The sequence below is a fragment of the Pseudophryne corroboree genome, chromosome 8 (genome assembly GCF_028390025.1).
Source record: "Pseudophryne corroboree isolate aPseCor3 chromosome 8, aPseCor3.hap2, whole genome shotgun sequence".
NCBI lineage: Eukaryota > Metazoa > Chordata > Amphibia > Anura > Myobatrachidae > Pseudophryne > Pseudophryne corroboree.
The window spans coordinates 261220639-261242039 of NC_086451.1; the positions used below are offsets into that span (position 1 = coordinate 261220639).

General features: G+C 43.5%; 1 protein-coding gene across 8 annotated transcripts in view; it reads right to left on the reverse strand.

The window, feature by feature from the left end:
• The window catches only part of ARHGEF9 (Cdc42 guanine nucleotide exchange factor 9), a 735112-nt gene that overhangs the window by 114363 nt on the left and 599348 nt on the right, over positions 1-21401 (reverse strand). For all 8 annotated transcript variants that reach the window (XM_063937200.1, XM_063937199.1, XM_063937201.1 and 5 more), the window contains one exon: positions 9491-9723. In XM_063937200.1, the coding sequence (XP_063793270.1) occupies positions 9491-9723 (233 nt within the window). The remainder of the gene's footprint in view (positions 1-9490; positions 9724-21401) is intronic.

The following is a 21401-nucleotide window of genomic DNA, read 5'->3' on the forward strand; positions in this document are numbered from 1 at the left end:
GGGACTTGATAAACTGGATGTGGGGCGGAAGGTACATAACAAACAGTTTCAATCTGTTTAGCAGAAACCTACTTGGTCCTTCCACATTGGCCAAGAGGTTCTTATCCATGATTACAGAGCAGACAAATGGCAACCGGGAATAGTTTCTTCCAAATCCGGCCCTCTGATGTACGTGATTGAAGTTGGAGGAGAATTTTGGCGTCGACACATTGATCAAATAATTGAAGCTGGGAGGCAAGCTGACTGTACGTTGACAGCTGGACATAGGGGGTAATTCCAAGTTGATCGCAGCAGGATTTTTGTTAGCAATTGGGCAAAACCATGTGCACTGCAGGGTGGGGCAGATGTAACAAGTGCAGAGAGAGTCAGATTTGGGTGGGGTGTGTTCAATCTGCAATCTAATTTGCAGTGTAAAAATAAAGCAGCCAGTAATTACCCTGCACAGAAATAAAATAACCACCCAAATCTAACTCTCTCTGCACATGTTATATCTGCCTCCCCTGCAGTGAAAATGGTTTTGCCCAATTGCTATCAAAAATCCTGCTGCGATCAACTTGGCATTACCCCCATAGCCAAGCCAGTGATGTGGGGGTTTATGTATAGCCCTCTGGAACTGCTACAGAGACTGTTCCTGACACTGTGGAGGAAATGTACCCCTCTGGGTCAGATACAGAGACTGTTCTCAAACCTTCTATGGAGTCACCTGAGCATGAGGTTCCCTTAGTAACAACTGATCCTGAACCCTCTAGTGTGATTTCGGTGAAGCAGCCAGTCACTCTGGGAGTTAAACATTGTTATCCAGACCAAGTTCATAAAGCACCTCAAAGGCTTGATCTGTAGCTTCTGGGGTAACGTATACATTGCATAATGCTAACATTTTTCATGTCTGCATTTATCTAAGTTGGGAGGAGTGTGGTGTATATAGTACTCATTGCTGTATATGTGTTCTGGTAGAAGGTTACAACGGATCTTATTTTGTGTTTGTGTTAGTTGGTGTATGAATCTCTTTCTGTGTGCCTTGTTTTTCCTGTAGTTCTCCAGTAAAGAAGCATGCAACACTCACTGTGTCCTGGTTACATAAAAAAAAACTGTTATTGAACTATAAGTCACAAATTTAACACTGGAGATTGCGCTCTTTGGCGTAGCCGAGCACCTAGTCCCCCCAGGCTCCAGATTCTCCCATGCCATAATGCAGCAACTACAGATATATCCTCATACATCTTTGCTGCAGTCAGGTCAAATAGCCTCTCTTGATACACCAGGTTGCATAAGAATCTTCTATCACCAAGTGTCTTCTCGTGCTTCTTTAATGTGTATTAGTAGCAACACAATATGACGAGAAAACTGTGCTGATTAATTTGATATATGACACTTGTACATCTGTGTGCGACTGAGCCTCTGGATCTGTACAAGAACTGCTACGATGTAGCAGCTTTTTTCCAAAACAAGTTCTCAGACTCAGTCACACACAATACACATACAAGTGTCATAAATCAAATTAATCAGCACAGTTTTATTGTGCATCCTAGTCACATTGCGTTGTGAATAGGACGCATTTTCGACAAATACAACGTTACCAGAGTTGCACAGGAACTGGCGGTTCACTCACGCCATGCATCTAGCGCTGGTATTGAGGCTAGATGTATGAGGACTCATCTGTATATGATTTGGGTTGTACAGCTTTTTTGTCCATCTGAATTTCTATGTTAGCAACCATACTAGTTTTATGTCTCTGCATTATTACTTTGTCTTTTTGTCTGTACTTTGTATGGCGCTCTCCACACTATACCTCCGGATGTTAGTTCTATTGATGTTTAATGTCTGTACAATACCCTCCCCTTTTATCTTTCTGTACCCCCACCTCTTATTCTGTGGTTTATGTATTTGAAAATGTCAATAAAACCATTACTGTAATATATATATATATATCACTTCTAGGGCTGCCATCAGCCTATGCTTTGTACAAGTAATATGCCTGGAAACCGGTATATACAGGCTTCCATCCAGCTCTTCTATCAACACCCCCTTACTGTTATGCACACCAGTGCCAGCAGGAATGTACTGGTGTCTGAACGGAGAGGGATGCAAAACAAATGAACTCACAGACAGACTGGGGAATATGACATTACATACACAGAAGGTGATAGGGTAACAAAATAAACACAAAGTGAACAGAGAAGCCCAAAGGCTAAGAAACTGGGTGTCTCCCTAGTATTAGGAATGCTCAGATGGAAAGAAGCGAGATGTTGTGATTTAATACGTAGAGAACCCGAAATGCTGTTGCTAAGGGCAACAGCAAAACCCTAAAGGGTTACCAACGGGTGTGGCAGTAAACTCCTTGGTCAGAGGTGGAATAATAGACACAAGGAGAGTCTCCACAATCCTAGTCCTCACTTGCAGTGCACTGGTTCAGCTTACTGCCACTAAACTGACACCTGAACACCTTGCACAGTGAGAAAGGATTTTGGCAGGCAAGTCTGAGAATACAGCCGCAAACTTGCTAGGTTCACAGAGTAGCAAAAGAACCCCAGCAGGTTAAACGACTGACTCCAGTCTTACTGTTAGGTCTGGATTGGCAGAGTGTAATACCAAATCCCAAGGCCTATTTGCAGTAAGCAACAAACAAATACAAAGTTTACACAGTACTAGCTAGCTTTCAGGAACTGACTAACCAACAAAGATTCAGCAGCATCTGCCTAACCTGAGAAGAGGGTTTATATAGCAGGTGCTGTCCACGCCCCACTCAGACCTCACAGACTGTGAGCACAAAAACCAGCACCGGATCCCCTGCCGTGCACAGAGCCTGTAACCACTGCACAGCAAAAGACCCGAACCGGAGTATCAGCTACGCTCAGGTTACTCCGCTAGCACTTGTCTCCCGGTTGCCATGACGACGTGGCAGCACAGAGCAGGAGACCCTAACAGTACCCCCCCTCTGACGAGGGGTCAAAGAACCCCTACCACCGGGTTTATCGGGGAACTGCGAGAAGAAAGAGCGTAACAGTCTGGGGGCATGAAGATCACAACTGCGCACCCACGACCGCTCCTCCGGGCCATACCCCTTCCAGTGCACCAAAAATGACAGCCGACCCCGAACCATCTTGGAGTCAAGAATCCTTTCAACAACAAACTCCCTCTGGCCACGTATCAGAAGAGGGGAAGGTCTTCCACTGGAAGAAGGATTACTAATCGCCCGTTTTAAAAGGGAACAATGAAATGTTTTATTGATACCCAAAGAACGGAGTAGATCTAACTGAAATGCCACCAGATTGATAACCCTAGTGATCTTATAAGGACCGATGAACCGGGGGCCTAACTTATGAGATGGCTGTCTCAACTTCAAATTCTTGGTAGACAACCAGACGAAGTCTCCTAATTTGAAGCTGCAGGGTCTTTTCCGCTTATCAAAAACCCTTTTGGTCACTAATGACACAGACACAAGGGCTTTCTTCACTTTCCTCCAAATACCTCTAAGGACCGAAACCACAGAGGAACCACCAGGCGTGGAGTCCAGGGGGTCAAAAGAATTGGCCTTAGGATGATGCCCATACACACAAAGGAAGGGAGAGATCCCTGTAGCAGAGTGAGCCGCGTTGTTATAGGCAAACTCCGCCATGGACAGATGAGCAACCCAGTCAGTCTGACACTTGGAGACATAACACCTGAGGAACTGCTCCAAGGACTGGTTCACCCTTTCAGTCTGCCCATTAGACTGCGGATGGTAGCCTGACGACAAGCTGACAGAAATCTGGAGATCGGAACAAAATGCCCTCCAGAATTTGGCCACAAACTGGGATCCGCGGTCAGAGACCACATCAAGTGGCAACCCGTGGAGGCGCACAACATGCAGCATAAATAATTCAGACAGGCGTCTGGCCGATGGCAGCCCAACCAATGGAACGAAGTGCGCCATCTTCGAAAACCTGTCAACGACAACCCAGATGGCTGTCATCCCCGAGGATTTGGGCAAGTCCACTACAAAATCCACTGAAATGTGGGTCCATGGCTTAGATGGAATAGAGAGTGGATGTAATGGGCCGACAGGAACCCCTCTAGGAGTCTTATTTCGGGCACAGATGTCACATGCCCGAACCCACTGATCCACATCCCTAGCCACCGAGGGCCACCACACCGCCCTAGATAGCAACTCCCGAGTTCTGGCAATACCCGGGTGACCTGCCGACTTCTTGGCATGGAATTCCAGGAACACTCGCTGTCTTAACCTAGGAGGCACAAACAAAAGACCTACCGGAAGGTCTGGAGGAGCCTGCTCCTGTGCTCTAAGGACTAATGACAAGAGGTCCTGGGTAATGCCCACTTTAATACATGATGGGGACACAATGGGCAATGGCTCCTCGGTGGTTTCCTGGATTGGAGCAAAACTCAGCGAGAGTGCATCAGCCTTGATGTTTTTTGACCCAGGGCGATATGTTATCAAAAAATTAAAGCGAGCAAAAAACAAAGCCCATCGTGCCTGCCTGGCATTGAGGTGCTTCGCTGACTCTAAATATGCCAAATTCTTATGGTCGGTGAGAATTGAGACCACAAACTTAGCCCACTCAAGCCAGTGTCTCCACTCCACGAGTGCATCCTTAATAGCCAACAATTCCCGGTTACCCACGTCATAATTCATCTCGGCAGGCGAAAATTTACGGGAAAAGTAAGCACAGGGATGAAGGCGATTATCAGACACCCCCATCTGAGAGAGCACTGCCCCAAATACCAATCTCAGAGGCATCCACCTCCACCACAAAAGGACGCTCTGGATCTGGGTGTCGCAGCACCTTGGCCGAGACAAATGCCCTTTTGAGACGGGCAAAAGCCGCTTTGGCCTCACAAGACCAGTGAGCAACATCCGCCCCTTTCTTAGTGAGTGCCACCAAGGGCGCCACTATAGACGAAAATCCAGCGATAAATCGTCTATAAAAATTTGCAAAGCCCAGAAAACGCTGAAGCGCCTTCAAACTAGTGGGCTGCACCCAATCCAGGACTGCCTGTACCTTGGAACCCTCCATTTGGAAACCTTCTGGGGAGATAATATATCCTAGAAATGCGATTTGCTGAACTTCAAATTCGCACTTCTCCAGCTTCGCCCCAAGCCGGTTGTCTCTGAGTTTCTGGAGGACTAAGCGTACATGCTTCCGATGTTCCTCCAGGGAATGGGAGAAGATTAGGATGTCATCTAAGTATACAACGAAGAATCTATCCAAATATTCCCTGAGCACATCGTTCATGAAGTCCTGGAAGACTGCCGGGGCATTACAGAGCCCAAAAGGCATCACCAAATATTCATAATGCCATGAGTGGGTATTAAAAGCAGTCTTCCATTCATCCCCCTCTCTCTTATTCGGATTAGATTGTACGCACCGCGTAGGTCAATCTTAGAAAAAATGGTGGCAGTACGAAGCTGGTCAAACAAGACCGAAATGAGAGGCAGTGGGTATGAGTTTTTAATCGTGATACGGTTCAATTCCCTGAAGTCGATGCAGGGTCGCAACGAACCGTCCTTTTTACCCACGAAGAAGAACCCCGACCCAACTGGAGACTGTGAAGGTCTGATAAATCCCTTAGCCAAGTTCTCCTGAATGTACTCTGCCATAGCCTGAGTCTCAGGACGTGACAGGGAGTACAACCTGCTCTTGGGAAGCTTAGCATTCGGCAAGAAATTAATGGCACAGTCATAGGGGCGATGGGGAGGTAGTACCTCTGCAACTCTTTTGGAGAACACGTCCGCAAAATCTGCATAACATCCTGGCAATCCTGGCAAACTTAGCTGCGAAAGCCTGACTGGAAGGCTCAAGCAACTCCTGAAACAATCAGTACCCCAACTAAGAATCTCCCCAGAGACCCAGTCAAATTGAGGATTGTGGGCCCTTAACCAGGGTAACCCCAACACCAATGGGGCAAAAGTACAGACAGTCACATAAAAGGACAATTTTTCAGAGTGTGTGGCTCCAATAAACAAAGAAATCTGGCTAGTGCAAGAGGTAATTTTACCCTGGGATAATGGTTCCCCGTTTAACCCACAAATCTCAATTTCCGATGCCAAGGGTACTAAGGGAACAGAGTGTTTCAGGGCGAATTGGCGGTCCATAAAAACCCCGTCGGCCCCACTGTCCACAAAGGCCTCAGTCTTGACAGTTTGACCGAGGATCTTCAAGGTCACCGGAATGATAAAAGTCTTCTTGGGAAATTCTGACTTCTGGCCTGACAGGATATTTCCCATCACCCTCAGGCCCTGAAGTTTTCCGGCTTTTCTGGGCATGATACTACCACATGACCTTTATTCCCACAGTACAAACATAACCCCTGCTGTCTCCTCCGCGTCTTCTCACGCGAGGAGAGGCGGGTAGCCCCAATCTGCATAGGCTCCTCGGAAAATTCCTCAGAGTCTGAGGTTCCCTTGGGAAAGAAGGAAACCTCGGTCTCCCTTTCAAGCCTGTGCTCTCTCAGCCGTCTATCCACCCAAATGGATAACTGCATGAGCTGATCCAAGCTATAAGGCAAGGGATATTGTACCAGTTGGTCTTTTAACTGGTTAGAAAGACCTCTTCGGTACTGGTGTCTCAGGGCTGGGTCATTCCACTGGGTATCATGGGCCAACCTCCGAAACTCCGTACAATAAACCTCAACTGGCCTTCGCCCTTGCTTAAGGATCGAAATCTGAGCCTCGGCTGAGGCCGTCTTGTCAGGGTCATCATACAACATGCCCAGTGCCGTAAAAAAAGCATCAACACTTTTAAGCGACGGACAGTCAGGCTGCAACCCATATGCCCAGACCTGTGGGTCTCCTTGTAGCAAGGAAATCACTATGCCCACCCGCTGAATCACCGACCCAGAAGACTGAGGCCTAAGCTGGAAATATAGCTTGCAGCTCTCCTTGAAACAAAAGAACTGCGAGCGATCTCCAGAAAAACGATCCGGGAGATTTACTTTCGGCTCCTTAACCCCTGAAGGTACTGCTGCTGCGGGAGCTCCGCCAGCGGCCTGCGAGGTGTGCATTTTAATGGACAAATAATTAAATTGTCGAGTCAGGACCTGCACCTGATCGACCACCTGTTGCAAAGTATTTTGACGGGTATGCTCCATATTCCCACAAAATTTCAACAGGAGTATTAGGCTGCTGAATATGTTATGCACACCAGTGCCAGCAGGAATGTACTGGTGTCTGAATGGAGAGGGATGCAAAACAAATGAACTCACAGACAGACTGGGGAATATGACATTACATACACAGAAGGTGATAGGGTAACAAAATAAACACAAAGTGAACAGAGAAGCCCAAAGGCTAAGAAACTGGGTGTCTCCCTAGTATTAGGAATGCTCAGATGGAAAGAAGCGAGATGTTGTGATTTAATACGTAGAGAACCCGAAATGCTGTTGCTAAGGGCAACAGCAAAACCCTAAAGGGTTACCAACGGGTGTGGCAGTAAACTCCTTGGTCAGAGATGGAATAATAGACACAAGGAGAGTCTCCACAATCCTAGTCCTCACTTGCAGTGCACTGGTTCAGCTTACTGCCACTAAACTGACACCTGAATACCTTGCACAGTGAGAAAGGATTTTGGCAGGCAAGTCTGAGAATACAGCCGCAAACTTGCTAGGTTCACAGAGTAGCAAAAGAACCCCAGCAGGTTAAACGACTGACTCCAGTCTTACTGCTAGGTCTGGATTGGCAGAGTGTAATACCAAATCCCAAGGCCTATTTGCAGTAAGCAACAAACAAATACAAAGTTTACACAGTACTAGCTAGCTTTCAGGAACTGACTAACCAACAAAGATTCAGCAGCATCTGCCTAACCTGAGAAGAGGGTTTATATAGCAGGTGCTGTCCACGCCCCACTCAGACCTCACAGACTGTGAGCACAAAAACCAGCACCGGATCCCCTGCCGTGCACAGAGCCTGTGACCACTGCACAGCAAAAGACCCGAACCGGAGTATCAGCTACGCTCAGGTTACTCCGCTAGCACTTGTCTCCCGGTTGCCATGACGACGTGGCAGCACAGAGCAGGAGACCCTTACACTTACAAAACTTATCTTACAAGAGAATGCCCCATTTCCGCCTAATTATGCCTCTGAAATGTGTATGTGGAGCTAAAGCATGCTAGATACGCATGCTAAAGCATGCTAGATACGCTCTTTAAAAAGCTACAGCATATAGCATCAGGCACTATATGTTACTGTATAAATTTATGAGGGCTAATTAACTGTTTAAATAAGACATTATCTCTCTCTATTTATATACCTGCTGTTGATATGAAGAATGGGACTTATGCAACAAGTACAAACAATGTCCTATTGATGTCAAGCCTACTATATGATGCCTGGTACACTCCACCACAATAGTGCGGCTTTTAATCTATATATTACTTGCTGCTGACACTTAGGAGAAGGAAAGTGCGTAGCAGAGAACTGGTAAGAAGAATGCCCTGTCACTGCTGGCGGGTGCCTCAGTTCATCATTTCAGCCTCTATTACACATGTCCCATTCAATCTGAGACGGCTTCTCATATTAACTCATTGATCTTTCTGCCCTACAGACACCAGAGCAGACCAGCACAGACACAGATAAGTTACAAGTGGGGTGTTTTGCCGCTTATATTGTCATCTTGCAGCATGCAGTAACCCATTATTACATCTCCACACAAACACTGACAATTCCTTTTTTTTAAACTGAAAAGGTCATTAATTATAAATTATATAACAAACTATTACTTAGATCAAGAGTGGTTAAATGAGAAATGCCATGACGCTCTGTCTCTATCAAGACTTGCGTTGTATTTGTAAAAAAAAAAAAGTCAGATTCTGTGAGACTGGCTACAAAAAGATGCATTATGCCACGTTGGAGGGATTCCCACCGACTGTCAAGAGGCTATTTAATACAGCAAATACTAGTGCGAGTACTTTCTGCGGCCGAGCAGTAGTAGTAACAGACAGCAGATGATCTCTTTTTATCAGGACCATTACATGTAGCAGAGCTGTGATCATCAACAAATAAAATATGATTAGGAAGGTAGCCCTATGTATGACAGGAAAAGTAATAAATACAAGATGGACCTTCCACATTTCTTCTCTTGCTTTATAATAAAGAGAGACAAAAGGCATCTGCTGTGGGAGCTGTGAGAAGGGTAATCCATCTTCTCATGGAAGATACTGCAGCCAAGTTATTGATTTCAACCTTATGTATTCATTTTATTCCTCTGGGCTTCAAAGCACGTTAATTAAAGGAATGCATCAGGGCAGCTGCCATTGGTGCATGATTAACTAGAGGCCAGCACTGACTTCTAATGAATGGCAGAGCGCTAATAGACGCCTCTGTGAGGGCTATGCAAATAGATATGTTAGCTGGGATAAAGTAATCCTGACAAGGCTGCAGGATCTCTATTTCTGTCTACACACCCATGCTGTTCAGCAGATGCTTGATTTACACCCCAATTCTTCTTTCTGCATACTACAGAAAAGGTTCAGGTGATCTAGTCATGCATTATACCTGTGGTCCTGTGCTGTGTACTTTAGTAGCTCAGCCAGCTGAAGCGGGTACTTGCAGATCTTCTGCACAGGTGTCAGAAGGAAACCATCAATAGCAATATCGATCATTTGCTGCAGTAGTCGGCATGCTTCAAAGAAATGCTGGTACCTGCCATCCTTCATCAGCTTAGAGAGCTCCATGCAGGCATCCAAGTGGTTATTGCAGTACTCAGAGTAGATCCAGAACCCATCTTGCTACAGGGGCAATCAGAGAGTACAGATGATATAAACAGAACTAAAACATAAATACACTTTACATCACATAATACAGTCATTATATCACACAGCAAACAAGGAAGAACCCTATGATGTTTTACAAGCTCTTATATGCTGCCCCTGCAGTGTATGTTTAGGTTTTGTGACTTCCTCACAAGTTTATTATTAATGCTCTAATCCAATTTCAAAGATGTCATTTTATTTCCTTTTTCTGGGAAAAACTAGAGTATTTGGCATATTTATCAAAATTATTTTTACTAAAATTATGTGGAAAAAGGGTGTTTTCACACCCTTTTCACGTCATTTTATTATTACCTTAATGTATTAAAGGGCTTTTGGAGCAGTTTTTTCTTGAAAAACTACTCCAAACCCTTTAATTCACATATTTTAAGTAAGCAGAACGCTTTTGACACGCGAAAACAACGCTATCTGGATATGCCACAAGATGATCACTGTAAAAAAAAAAAGTTTAAAATAAAATAAAAAATACTTTCCTGCACCCAGGGGTTCAGTGATCCATGAGCTCTCTACTCCAGTCAGCTTGGAACTGCATACCTCCCAACTGACCCGATTTTCGCGGTACAGTCCCGCTGTCCCACCCGCGGGCCGCAGTGTCCCGCGGTGGGGGGGGGGCAGCTGGGAAGCTCTGTCTCTCGCTGCCCTGCTTAGCAGAGCAGCGGCACAGCGTCTATTCTGTGCAGACAGAGGGAGAGCGGGCATGCCAGCAGCTCACAGAGCGCTGGGCATGCCCCCTCTGTGATGAAAACGGGGGCGTGGCTCGCGAAGCCACGCCCCTTTCCCTTAGGACATGCCCCTTTTTCGGGAGCGCGTGTCCCTCTTTGTAAGTATGAAAAGTTGGGAGGTATGAGCTGTGCTCCTGCTCTGTGACTCCGGTCAGCTGCTCTGTACTGTAAACTCAGTTTACAGCATAGAGCAGCTGACCGAGGTCACAGAGCAGGAACCCGGCGACCAGCTGACCGGAGGAGAGACTCGACAATCACCAGGTTGAGTGACACCTGTACAGTGTGTTCATGTTTTCGAGGAACTCCTCAGCGAGCCTAGGCTTCCTCTTATGGTCCTTAGACATGTTGGTAGATTAGCTATTGGCTTAATATAATTGTCCCTGAGGGGTAGCAGTTGATTTACTGACAGACACAATACCAATGGTCATAATCCCGACAGCCATTGACCATCAGTCAAAATACAGACATGGTCAAAATACCGACATTCATTATGCCGACATGTTCAAAATGCTGACATAGTCAAAATACTGACATTTGAAATGCCAACATGCGTTTTGAATGAATTTTTGCCCAAAAACAGACTTGTTCATACTTTACCATACCAGTGGACCTGAATGGGGAATATAATAGTGTGTCGAGCGCAGCGAGGCACCGTGCCCGAAGCATGGAGAGCGCAGTGAGCCATGCAAGGGGATGCGGTACACTTAGATGGTGTCCATGTCGACTTTGTCGACATTGACACACACAAAAAAAAACAGAAAAACTCACGTCTATATTTTTACATGTCGCCATTTCAAAAGTCTCTGTTTTGACTATGTCGGCCTTTTGAACATGTCGGTATAATGAATGTCTGTATTTTAACTGTAGTCCAATGGCTGTCGGGATTATGTCCGTTAATAAATTATACTGAACTCGTCCCTGATATGTGGTTTTACCTACCAAGATGGTACAACAATTGCAGTGCTCCACTGCGATATTGACAGATGTGCCCAAATAAAATTCTCTGATTGTAGTGATTGATGCAGAATAGGATTGCACTTTGGGTCTATGGCCCAATTCTATAGGAATATCCTATGACCATATTACCAGGTATTGTTGCTTCCTATTTTACTGTACTGGATGATGCAGATTCTGATTGCACTGTGGGTCTATGGCCCAATACTATAGGAATATACTGTGACGATATTACCAGGTATTATTGCTTTCTATGGGCTCCACTTTTCTCTCTGTGGAATAACTTACATGTTACACGTGTCCTCATACACCTGGGCTCAATACGACATGTGGCGCAAGACGTCTTTTTCATGTGAATGTGCAAATAAATCACTTTACCGAGTCTGAATCTGTACTTGAATCAGAACTTGGCATGAAAACAAGCCTCGGACGCAGCATCATAGCACTTCGAATACAGACTCAGGAGTCTATTTACTAAGCCTTGGATGGAGATAAAGTCCCAACCAACCAGTTCCTAAGTGTCATTTTTCAAACACAGCCTGTGACATGGCAGTTAGGAGCTGGTACTTTATTTACGTCCACTTCACCTCCATCCAAGGCTTAGTAAATAGACCCTTTAGACTCCGTCACACAGATGTACAAGTGACATACAATTAATGAGAGCAGTCCTGTGAAGTGGTTTCACATGAAGACTAAGATGTTCGTGTGAAAAGGACATGAAAAAGATCCTTGGTACAAGCCGTGTCACACTGGACCTGGCTCGCCAAGGAGGGATGTTTAGCACAACTACAGCAATAGTGTATGAGAACACATCTGTTGCTGGTACTCGCACGTTACAGAAATTCTCACATTGATACCCCAGTCTTAATGCACACTAAGCAGCGATAAATCCAGTTTAATATCCATCTATGAATAGGCTTACCATACCATCCCTTTAAACCGGCACACTTATGAATTACACAGGTTCTGCGACTGAGTAAAACCATGTGATATGCTGGATTTAAGTCAGCCAGCCACAGAACCTGTATAATTCATGAGTGTCCAGGTTTAAAGTATTAGTATAGTCAGCCTATCTACACTATGACTATCATAGATCATGTGGCCCGATTTTGAGTTTGGCGTAAAGAAAAAACAAATATCTGTACACCTGGAGAAACCATGCTGCAGTTCAAGGGGTGCAAATACATTTCATTTTCTTGTTTTTGCATGCAGGGTACATACTGGCTACATTTGTATGGAGCCCACAAACGCTGGACAGCTTATTTTTACAATACAGTTTAGATTTGAGTTTGGACATGCCCCTCTCAAAACAAAATTTGCACAAATCTGCCCCACCTGGTTTTTGCAACATGGTTTTACCAAGGTGCAGTTGCTGTATTTCCTTTACTCTCACCTCGGTATCAGGTCCTTTATCACCTGTGCTACAAAACCTGGCACTAGGGTAAGACAGAGCTTCATGACTGTGGCTTTAAACTGCTGAAGTAGAGAGTGCTGCATAAATTCGCAGATCTGCCCTTCAAACCATTAAAAAAAACTCTGCTAGTTCTCTCACCAAATAGGAAATGAGATACATGATGGTCACTGGTTCATTGCAGAATAGCTGAGTTGTCCACTGATATTAAGAAGAGTGATCTATCTCTCAACCATCAGCTAATATCTCATAATGAGGCACATTGATTAAATGCAAATGCTTTGACCTGTCCAGTCCCTGAATGCCTGTATTCTCTGTCAGCATATGGAATCTGTCTCATCAGAATGAAAAATGAGACATAATCACTGCTCATTAAGGACCACTGCCTGTTACTGCCTACATCTGCTACAATCTACAAACACCTTGATGTCATTGTTTAAGTCCAACTATGCAGGGCCGTAACTAGGGTGATACGACATGTGCCACAGCACAGGGCACTGCAAGGCAGGGGTACTGTTCTGCAGGGGTCTACTACGTTATGCAGGCTGTCGGCATGCCGGCAGTGGGGCGAGCGCAAATAGCCCCTTGCACGCTCGCTGCGCTCACCACGCTGTGGGCGCGGTGGTGCGCAACGCTCGCCATGCTATTTATTCTCCGTCCAGGGGTGTCGTGGACCCCCCAGGAGGGAGAATAGTTGTCAGTAAGTCGGCTATCGGGATCCCGGCGCCAGTATGCTGAGCGCCGGGATCCCGACAGCCAGCATATCAAATGCCTCTCGTTCTGCAGCACCTGTAAATTTTCTGTTTTAATCAATTTCACTTGCAACTTCCTCCTCTTTAATCCCCGGCAACCTGGCTGCCCCCATCTCCACTTCACGTACCTAAACACCTTCAGTCACACACTCCTTTATTTAAGGCACACATATAAAAAATAATCTCATACCTCCTGTGCAGGCGCAAACGGCTCCATGAGTAAGGTGTCTTACTGCAATATGGAAGGTCATGGGTTCGAACCCTGTGTATGACACTACTTTGAAATGTGCACTTAACTAAAAGAGGATGTGACTGTTGGTCCTAGGTATGACTGCTAAGAAATGTGTGATTTAAAATAAAGGATAATGAAATTCAATGACAAAGAGCTCTCAAATTAAGTGCATACATGATTGTATCCAAATTAATTTTCTTGGGAGTGTTCTTTAAGTATAGGTGTTCTACAATTGTATATAGCATATTTTTCATGTGGGAGGGGCATCGAAGCAAATACTCTCACTGGCTGCCAGAGCTTGCCTTATGTCCCTGTTTGATAAATATGGGTGGTGGTGGCGCCAATGCTTTTTCTGGCCCAGGGCACCAAAATGTCTAGTTATGGTTCTGCAACCATATATAGCTATGGGATTAGGAATGATACCTTACGCCTTCCATTCTTGCCATATAGGAAGCAATATCTTGACAGGCAGAACTAACACCATATATGAAGCACTGTATGCACAGGTAGAGCTAACACATAAGCTAAATGCAGCTTGCACAGACTTCTATGGAGCCACTCAGACTAATACATCTTTCCGAAGCTGCCAGTAATGAATGTATGAAGTGGCATCTCTTAACTGGAGATACTGACCTCTATCTGACAGCGAGAAAATACTCTGTGACATCTTATACACAGATATCACGCTTTAGCATAGTATCAAGAACATCAATGTATAAATTAACCTATACCAAGCTCTGAATTTATATTTTCCTAAACCATGTACACAAAGAAATGGTTATGATTGTTACTGTGCAGCCCCAGTGTTATTCTCTAGCCAGAAGTTACTATACGTCAGCTAGCATTTTAGGTGAGCATCAGTAGGCTTAATGTTATCCTAAAAAGAAAGAATCTTTTCTTTAACTAATAAAATTGTGGGTGCTGCACTCCGGATACACTGTAGTGACCAGTGGTGGACACATATAGGGCACCCCCTTCCACAACCGTTCTGCTTCTGCCCTCGGAGGCGTAGTATCATTATTTCAGCTCGCTACCCATGGAGTAGCGAGGCACCCACTCCTTTACACAGCTAAACCTACTATGGGCATGATATGCACGATAACGGGGATCATTTTAGAAAGGAGATTGGGCGTGACATATCATTTGAATACCGTACCATAGTGTCACCTTCCAATCCCCTTCCTCTCCCCACACACAGTGGTCTACTTCATCACTGCTTTGGGAACTCCTCCTGTTCATATCACTGACCCCCAACAACTCAGAACATGCCAAACAATGATTGAGGATAGGCTGTGGGCCCAGTGTGGATTTTTACATTTTAGCCTTGTCAGAGGTGGCTAAAGAACAAGCAAGTACAGTTTCTGCTCATCCAAAAATGCAGAATGCCTGTAATACCTGTATGTTACCTGATTTACCTGTATGAAGGCAAATCAGTGCCTTTGCAAAGTGTGAGAGTTATTCATATATAATCTATCATGGTGGACAGCAAAAGGTACTATGAGTAAATCAATATATTTGAAAGGTGACCCTTTTAAGCAGGGTGGACTGGCCCACAGGGGCACAGGGGAAAACCCAGGTGGCCCCCACTGCCTGGGGGCCCATCTCCTCCTCTAGGGATCAGGGCCAGACTATGCACTTGAATTATACATATGTTACTTTATACTGCACAGGACTATGGTGTATTTTCTACAGTGCATTGCTGTTTTTAATCTGGTACATTATCATGCATGCACTAGCAGTATTTACTATATAAATTTATCAAGGGGCCCAGTCCATGCACTCTCTAATAGTTAGCCAAGCCTCTGTGGCGATTTGCCACACCCCTAAATATGGGACCTTACCACTGCAGTTTCCCTGTGTGCAAAGCTTTATGCCCCAATCCGACACTGCTTTTAAGTTTATCTCAGTAGAGCAAGCAGTATACATATTCTTTGCATAGGCCTTCGGTATTGAAAGCTCTCTATCAAAACCTTCTCTTCACTATAGCCTATCCTTCCTTCACCTGATACTATACTACACTCCTAGCCTTACTTTCCCTCACCTGATACTACACTCTAGCCAGGGGACGTGCAGTGAGATAAATGGCTCAGGAGGCATTGGGTAGTGCCAGAGACAGATTTACACACAATATATGAGCCCAATGGTTCATGTGGGCATTATACACAGCTGCAGCAGTATATACTGCTGGAAATGATTTTGATTAGAGATGTGTGGAAAATATATACAGGGGAGGCTCTGCCTTACCTGTTATAGACTTTTACTCCAGAGTTTTGACTATAAAAATAATTAGAATAATAGAAAGGAGATATTTCTAATACAGGTTGAGTATCCCTTATCCAAAATGCTTGGGACCAGAAATATTTTGGATATCGGATTTTTCCGTATTTTGGAATAATTATATACCATAATGAGATATCATGGCGATGGGACCTAAGTCTAAGCACAGAATGCCTTTATGTTTTATATACACCTTATACATACAGCCTGAAGGTAACTTTAGCCAATATTTTGAATAACTTTGTGCATTAAACAAAGTGTGTGTACAGTATATACACACAATTCATTTATGTTTCATATACACCTTATACATACAGCCTGAAGGTCATTTAATACAATATTTTAATAACTGTGTATTAAACAAAGTTTGTGTACATTGAGCCATCAGAAAACAAATGATTCACTATCTCACTCTCACTCAAAAAATTCTGTATTTCGGAATATTCCGTATTTCAGAATATTTGGATATGGGATACTCAGCCTGTATATTCTTAATATTTTTCATGTACTTTATATAGTCAAAACTCTGGTTTATACATTAGTATGACAGGAAAGGCCCTGCCTCACCTGCCTCAACTTACATCACTGCTCTAGCCTATCCTTCCCTCACATGATACTACACTCTAGTCTACTCCTTCCTGCATGTGATACGATGCTATAGCCTACCCTTCCCACATCTGACACTATACTATAGACCAGTGGTTCCCAAACTTTTTTCAGTCACGGCGCCCTAGAGTGTCAGAATTTTTTTCACAGTACCCCTAGACCAAAAGATTCTTATTGACAACTTCAGAAAAAAATATTACATTTAGTAAATTGTGTTTACATACTGTATTATCCTTAGGTTCAGATATGTGGTAAGAGAGAATTAATTTCTGTTTGTCCACATAATTTATGACTGAAAGCAACAAGCACTGGTTTTGTCTATTATATTATCCATAAATAATTAGAATTTGTCCTGGACCACCAAAACAGGGCACCTCCCGCAAGTACCCCTAGGCACCCCAGGGTGCCATGGCATACAGTTTGAGAACCACTGCTCTAGACTATGCTTCCTGAATGTGATACTACTGTATGCTATAGCTTATCCTTCCCCCACCTCATCTTATACTATAGCCTATTTTTCCTACACCTGATACTACACTATAGCCCAGTGGTTCTCAAACTGTGTGCCGTGGCACCCTGGGGTGCCTCAGGACACCTGCAGGGGTGCCACTGGTTAGTGGTCCAGGACCAATTCAAATTATTTATGGTTAATGTAATAGGCAAAACCAGTGCTGGTGTCTTCAATCATAAAAGTTGTGGACAAACAGAAGCGAATCCTGTCCCCTACCACACAACTGAACTTAAGGATGACATAGAAACATAATTAACTTAATTTAATATTTATTTCTAAATTTCTCAATAAGAAACTTTTGGCCTATTGGTGCCGTGAAAAAAATTCTGATACTCTAGGGTGCCGTGATTCAAAAAAGTTTGGGAACCACTGCTATAGCCTATTTTTCCCACTCCTGACACTACACTAGAGACTAATCTCCCTACTGCATGTGATACTACGCTATATAGCCTATCCTTCACCCACCTGATACTACAATACAGCCTGTCTTCCCCCGGTTCATACTACTGTACAGTACAGATTATCCTTCCCCACCTAATACTACACTAATCTATCCTTCCCTCACCTGACATTACACTGTAGGCTATTCTTCCCGCACCTAACACTATGCTATAGTCTATCCTTCCCCCAGCTGATACTGCATTATTGACTGACCTGTGCCCACCATAGCCTACACCTCCCACACATGATACTATGCTATAACTTACTCTTTCCCCACTTGATACTACTATACATTATAACCTATCCTTTCCTCACCTAATACCACTGTACACTATAATGTAGCTTATCTTTCCCCACCTGTTACTACTCCTTCTGCATGTGTTACCTGCTGCATTACCATTCCAATCTGAGTCCTACCAGCTCCTAAGGAAAGGCGTTGGGTCTCTGCGCTCAGTTTAGAGTGTCTAATATGTATGACCGTTGCTGCTGTGAGGGAAGGTATACTCCTAAAATACAGTACCTTCAAGTAGTTTCCATAAAGAAAACTGTAACTATACGTGATATAATAGATCCTCTAGCGCAAAATCAATATAACAATTTTAATATTCAAAAATGGTTTGATTTATTTTCAATATTTTGCAATAAAAGTAAATGTAGGTAAACAGGTAGTAGTTAAAATCTATATAGTGTTTTATAATGACCTAATATCGGTATACAAACATGTGGGACAAACATTCAACATACAATAAAGGTAGATAAGGTGTGAAATAATAGTCTCTTATAGTTCTTTCTATGATACTGTTATGGCCCCTTATTTGTATACCTTGTGGGTGGGAATACACCAAAGTGGCATTTTACTTCTCGCCCCTTCTGGTATGGTTAATTGTTGTTATAGATCAGGTTCATCAATTGTGTAGCAGTCTTTTATAGTGTGTTATGCACACAATCCATGGAAATGTTCCCAAATTCTTCTGATTCTTGCAAATCAAAGTTCTTTAGAGTGGTAAACGTGAGGTAAATACCTTGATTCCACAAAGGTGAGGTGTCTGCCGGCAGACTGAATCAGCTCCTTGTCAACGCGTTTCACCCCTGGTGTGGGGCTTCCTCAGGATCAAATGGGCCTTCGATTGTGGTCGTTGTTTTGTGTCCAGACCGGCGGCAGGTGGTGTGCATTTGTTGAAAACCTTTTCCAACAAATGCACACCACTTGCCGCCGGTCTGGACACAAAACAACGCCCACAATCCAAGGCCCAAAACGCCCAACTACAGGATTAAATGAGGCAATGATGAGGAAAGAACACTCCATTTGATCCTGAGGAAGTCCCACACCAGGGGTGAAACGTGTTGACAAGGAGCTGATTCAGTCTGCCGGCAGACACATCACCTTTGTGGAATCCGGGTATTTACCTCACGTTTACCACTCTAAAGAACTTTGATTTGCAAGAATCAGGAAGAATTTGGGAGCATTTCCATGGATTGTGTGCATAACACACTATAAAAGACTGCTACACAATTGATTAACCTGATCTATAACAACAATTAACCATATCAGAAGGGGCGAGAAGTAAAACGCCACTATGGCGTATTCCCACCCACAAGGTATACAAATAAGGGGCCATGACAATATCATAGAAAGAACTATAGGAGACTATTATTTCACACCTTATCTACCTTTATTGTATGTTGAATGTTTGTCCCACATTTTGTATACCGGTATTAGGTCAATATAAAACACTATATAGATTTTAACTACTACCTGTTTACCTACATTTACTTTTATTGCAAAATATTGAAAATAAATCAAACCATTTTTGAATATTAAAATTGTTGTATTGATTTTGTGCTAGAGGATCTATTATATCACCTACCAGCTCCTAAGCACTGCACTCTCCATGTCTAGACTGTAAGCTCTGACACTCTCTTCTCTGTCTCACATCTGCATGTTCTTTGTCACACTTGCCTGTCCTTGATCTCTTTGATGCATAATTTGTATTTTTATAAAATGTGTAACTTTGTGTGGTGCTGCAGGGTTCCGTGGCAAGCCATCAGAACAAAAAATGTATATTTTTCTTAAAAAAATAAATAATGCAGCTACTATTGATTTATGAAGAAAATCAGGTAATTTAACAATTGTGAATAATTGGTTTATGTACATTGCAATGGTGAGAAATAAATTTACGCATTTTTGCATGTTTGTCCTATTCTGAGTCATACGGAATGTGACTGAATATGTCTTTCTGTGATATTGGGCGTTTAGGTATGGCAACCATGCAGCAACAATGAACTGCCCTGTTTTGTGCATGTGCCGTGTCTGCATATCTATTGCGCCGCCGCCGTGTGATTCTAATCATGTGTATAGGGAAGGGACACCTTTTCTAATGGAGCTGCAGTAAATGGCGGTACTAAAGATGATGATTGTGATGGTTGTTGTAAAATCAATGGGCAGCACAGCTTTCCGTTTTCATATGTACAACACCCGCATCAGCCCAACGGATTCTGGCATTAGCACGAGGTAGTAAATCAGGCAGCCATGGCTTGAACCACAAAGTGGCAAATTGCTAGGATATGGCCAATAGCATAGTTTATAACTCACTAGACATTGCTCTCTCGTGAACGCTATGGGAAACCAGCACCCACAATCAATAATATAGTGGAAGAAGCTGCTTAGTTTTTTGTATCTGAGCACTGTAGACTTTTACTATCTGTGTTATATACAGAGCAATATAAAATGACGACTTAAGGTCAGAAGGATCATATATGCTAAATCAACAAATGCAATCTCTGCAGATTTACGGTTAATATTTCCATTCAGCGCATGAATTTACTGCACCATTCCTTCTTTATAATCCAATATCCCGTCTCCACTTTCTTATCAGTCCTAATGCAATCTCTCCTGAACGCTTCACAGATCTGTCACCAGACCCAGCGAAAAGATACAAATGTATTAAATCTATTCTAAGATGCTGTCACTTCTTACCTCAAACCTATTTCTAAGAACCATTTTCTGAAATTAGTGCTACTGCGTACTGTACTACATGTCTTCCTCTATGGAGAGCATGTAAACCATATCACTGGACCATACGAGGTGAGGCAGAGGATACACATGTGTTTAGAAATAAAGTGTCATGCCAGTGGATACAGACTGCTCTTGTAAAACAGTACTGTGCCCAAAAGCCTCTTACATAATAGTGATCTATTCATTGTAGATAAAAATCTAAAAAAGGGGGAATTATAATTTTCTTGACGTTCCCTGACATATTCACAGATGATGAAGGCCAGACCTGTGTGGCTTATGTAACAGCACGTTAAACTAGGCTGAAACCCTCGGGCATTTAGTCAACTGAAGTGTAATATTCATTCTGCACGCTGGGCCGGCGCATTTTACTGCTCAGCTGCTGTCATTTAGGCAGTGTCAAGAAAGCAGACTCACAGCCATTTCCAGCAGCAGCAAAACTTGTAGCGTTCTTTAACTCCTTTTCTACCAGGTTCACTATTCTGTAACACATTTTATGACTTTGAAATCTAAATTTTACTATAGTGACAGCTAATGTAGTAACTATGTGGACTTCATACAAGATCATTCAGCAATAAAAAAAAATATATATACAGGTTGAGTCTCTCTTATCCAAAATGCTTGGGACCAGAGGTATTTTGGATATGGGATTTTTCCGTATTTTGGAATAATTGCATACCATAATGAGATATTATGGAGATGGAACCTAAATCTAAG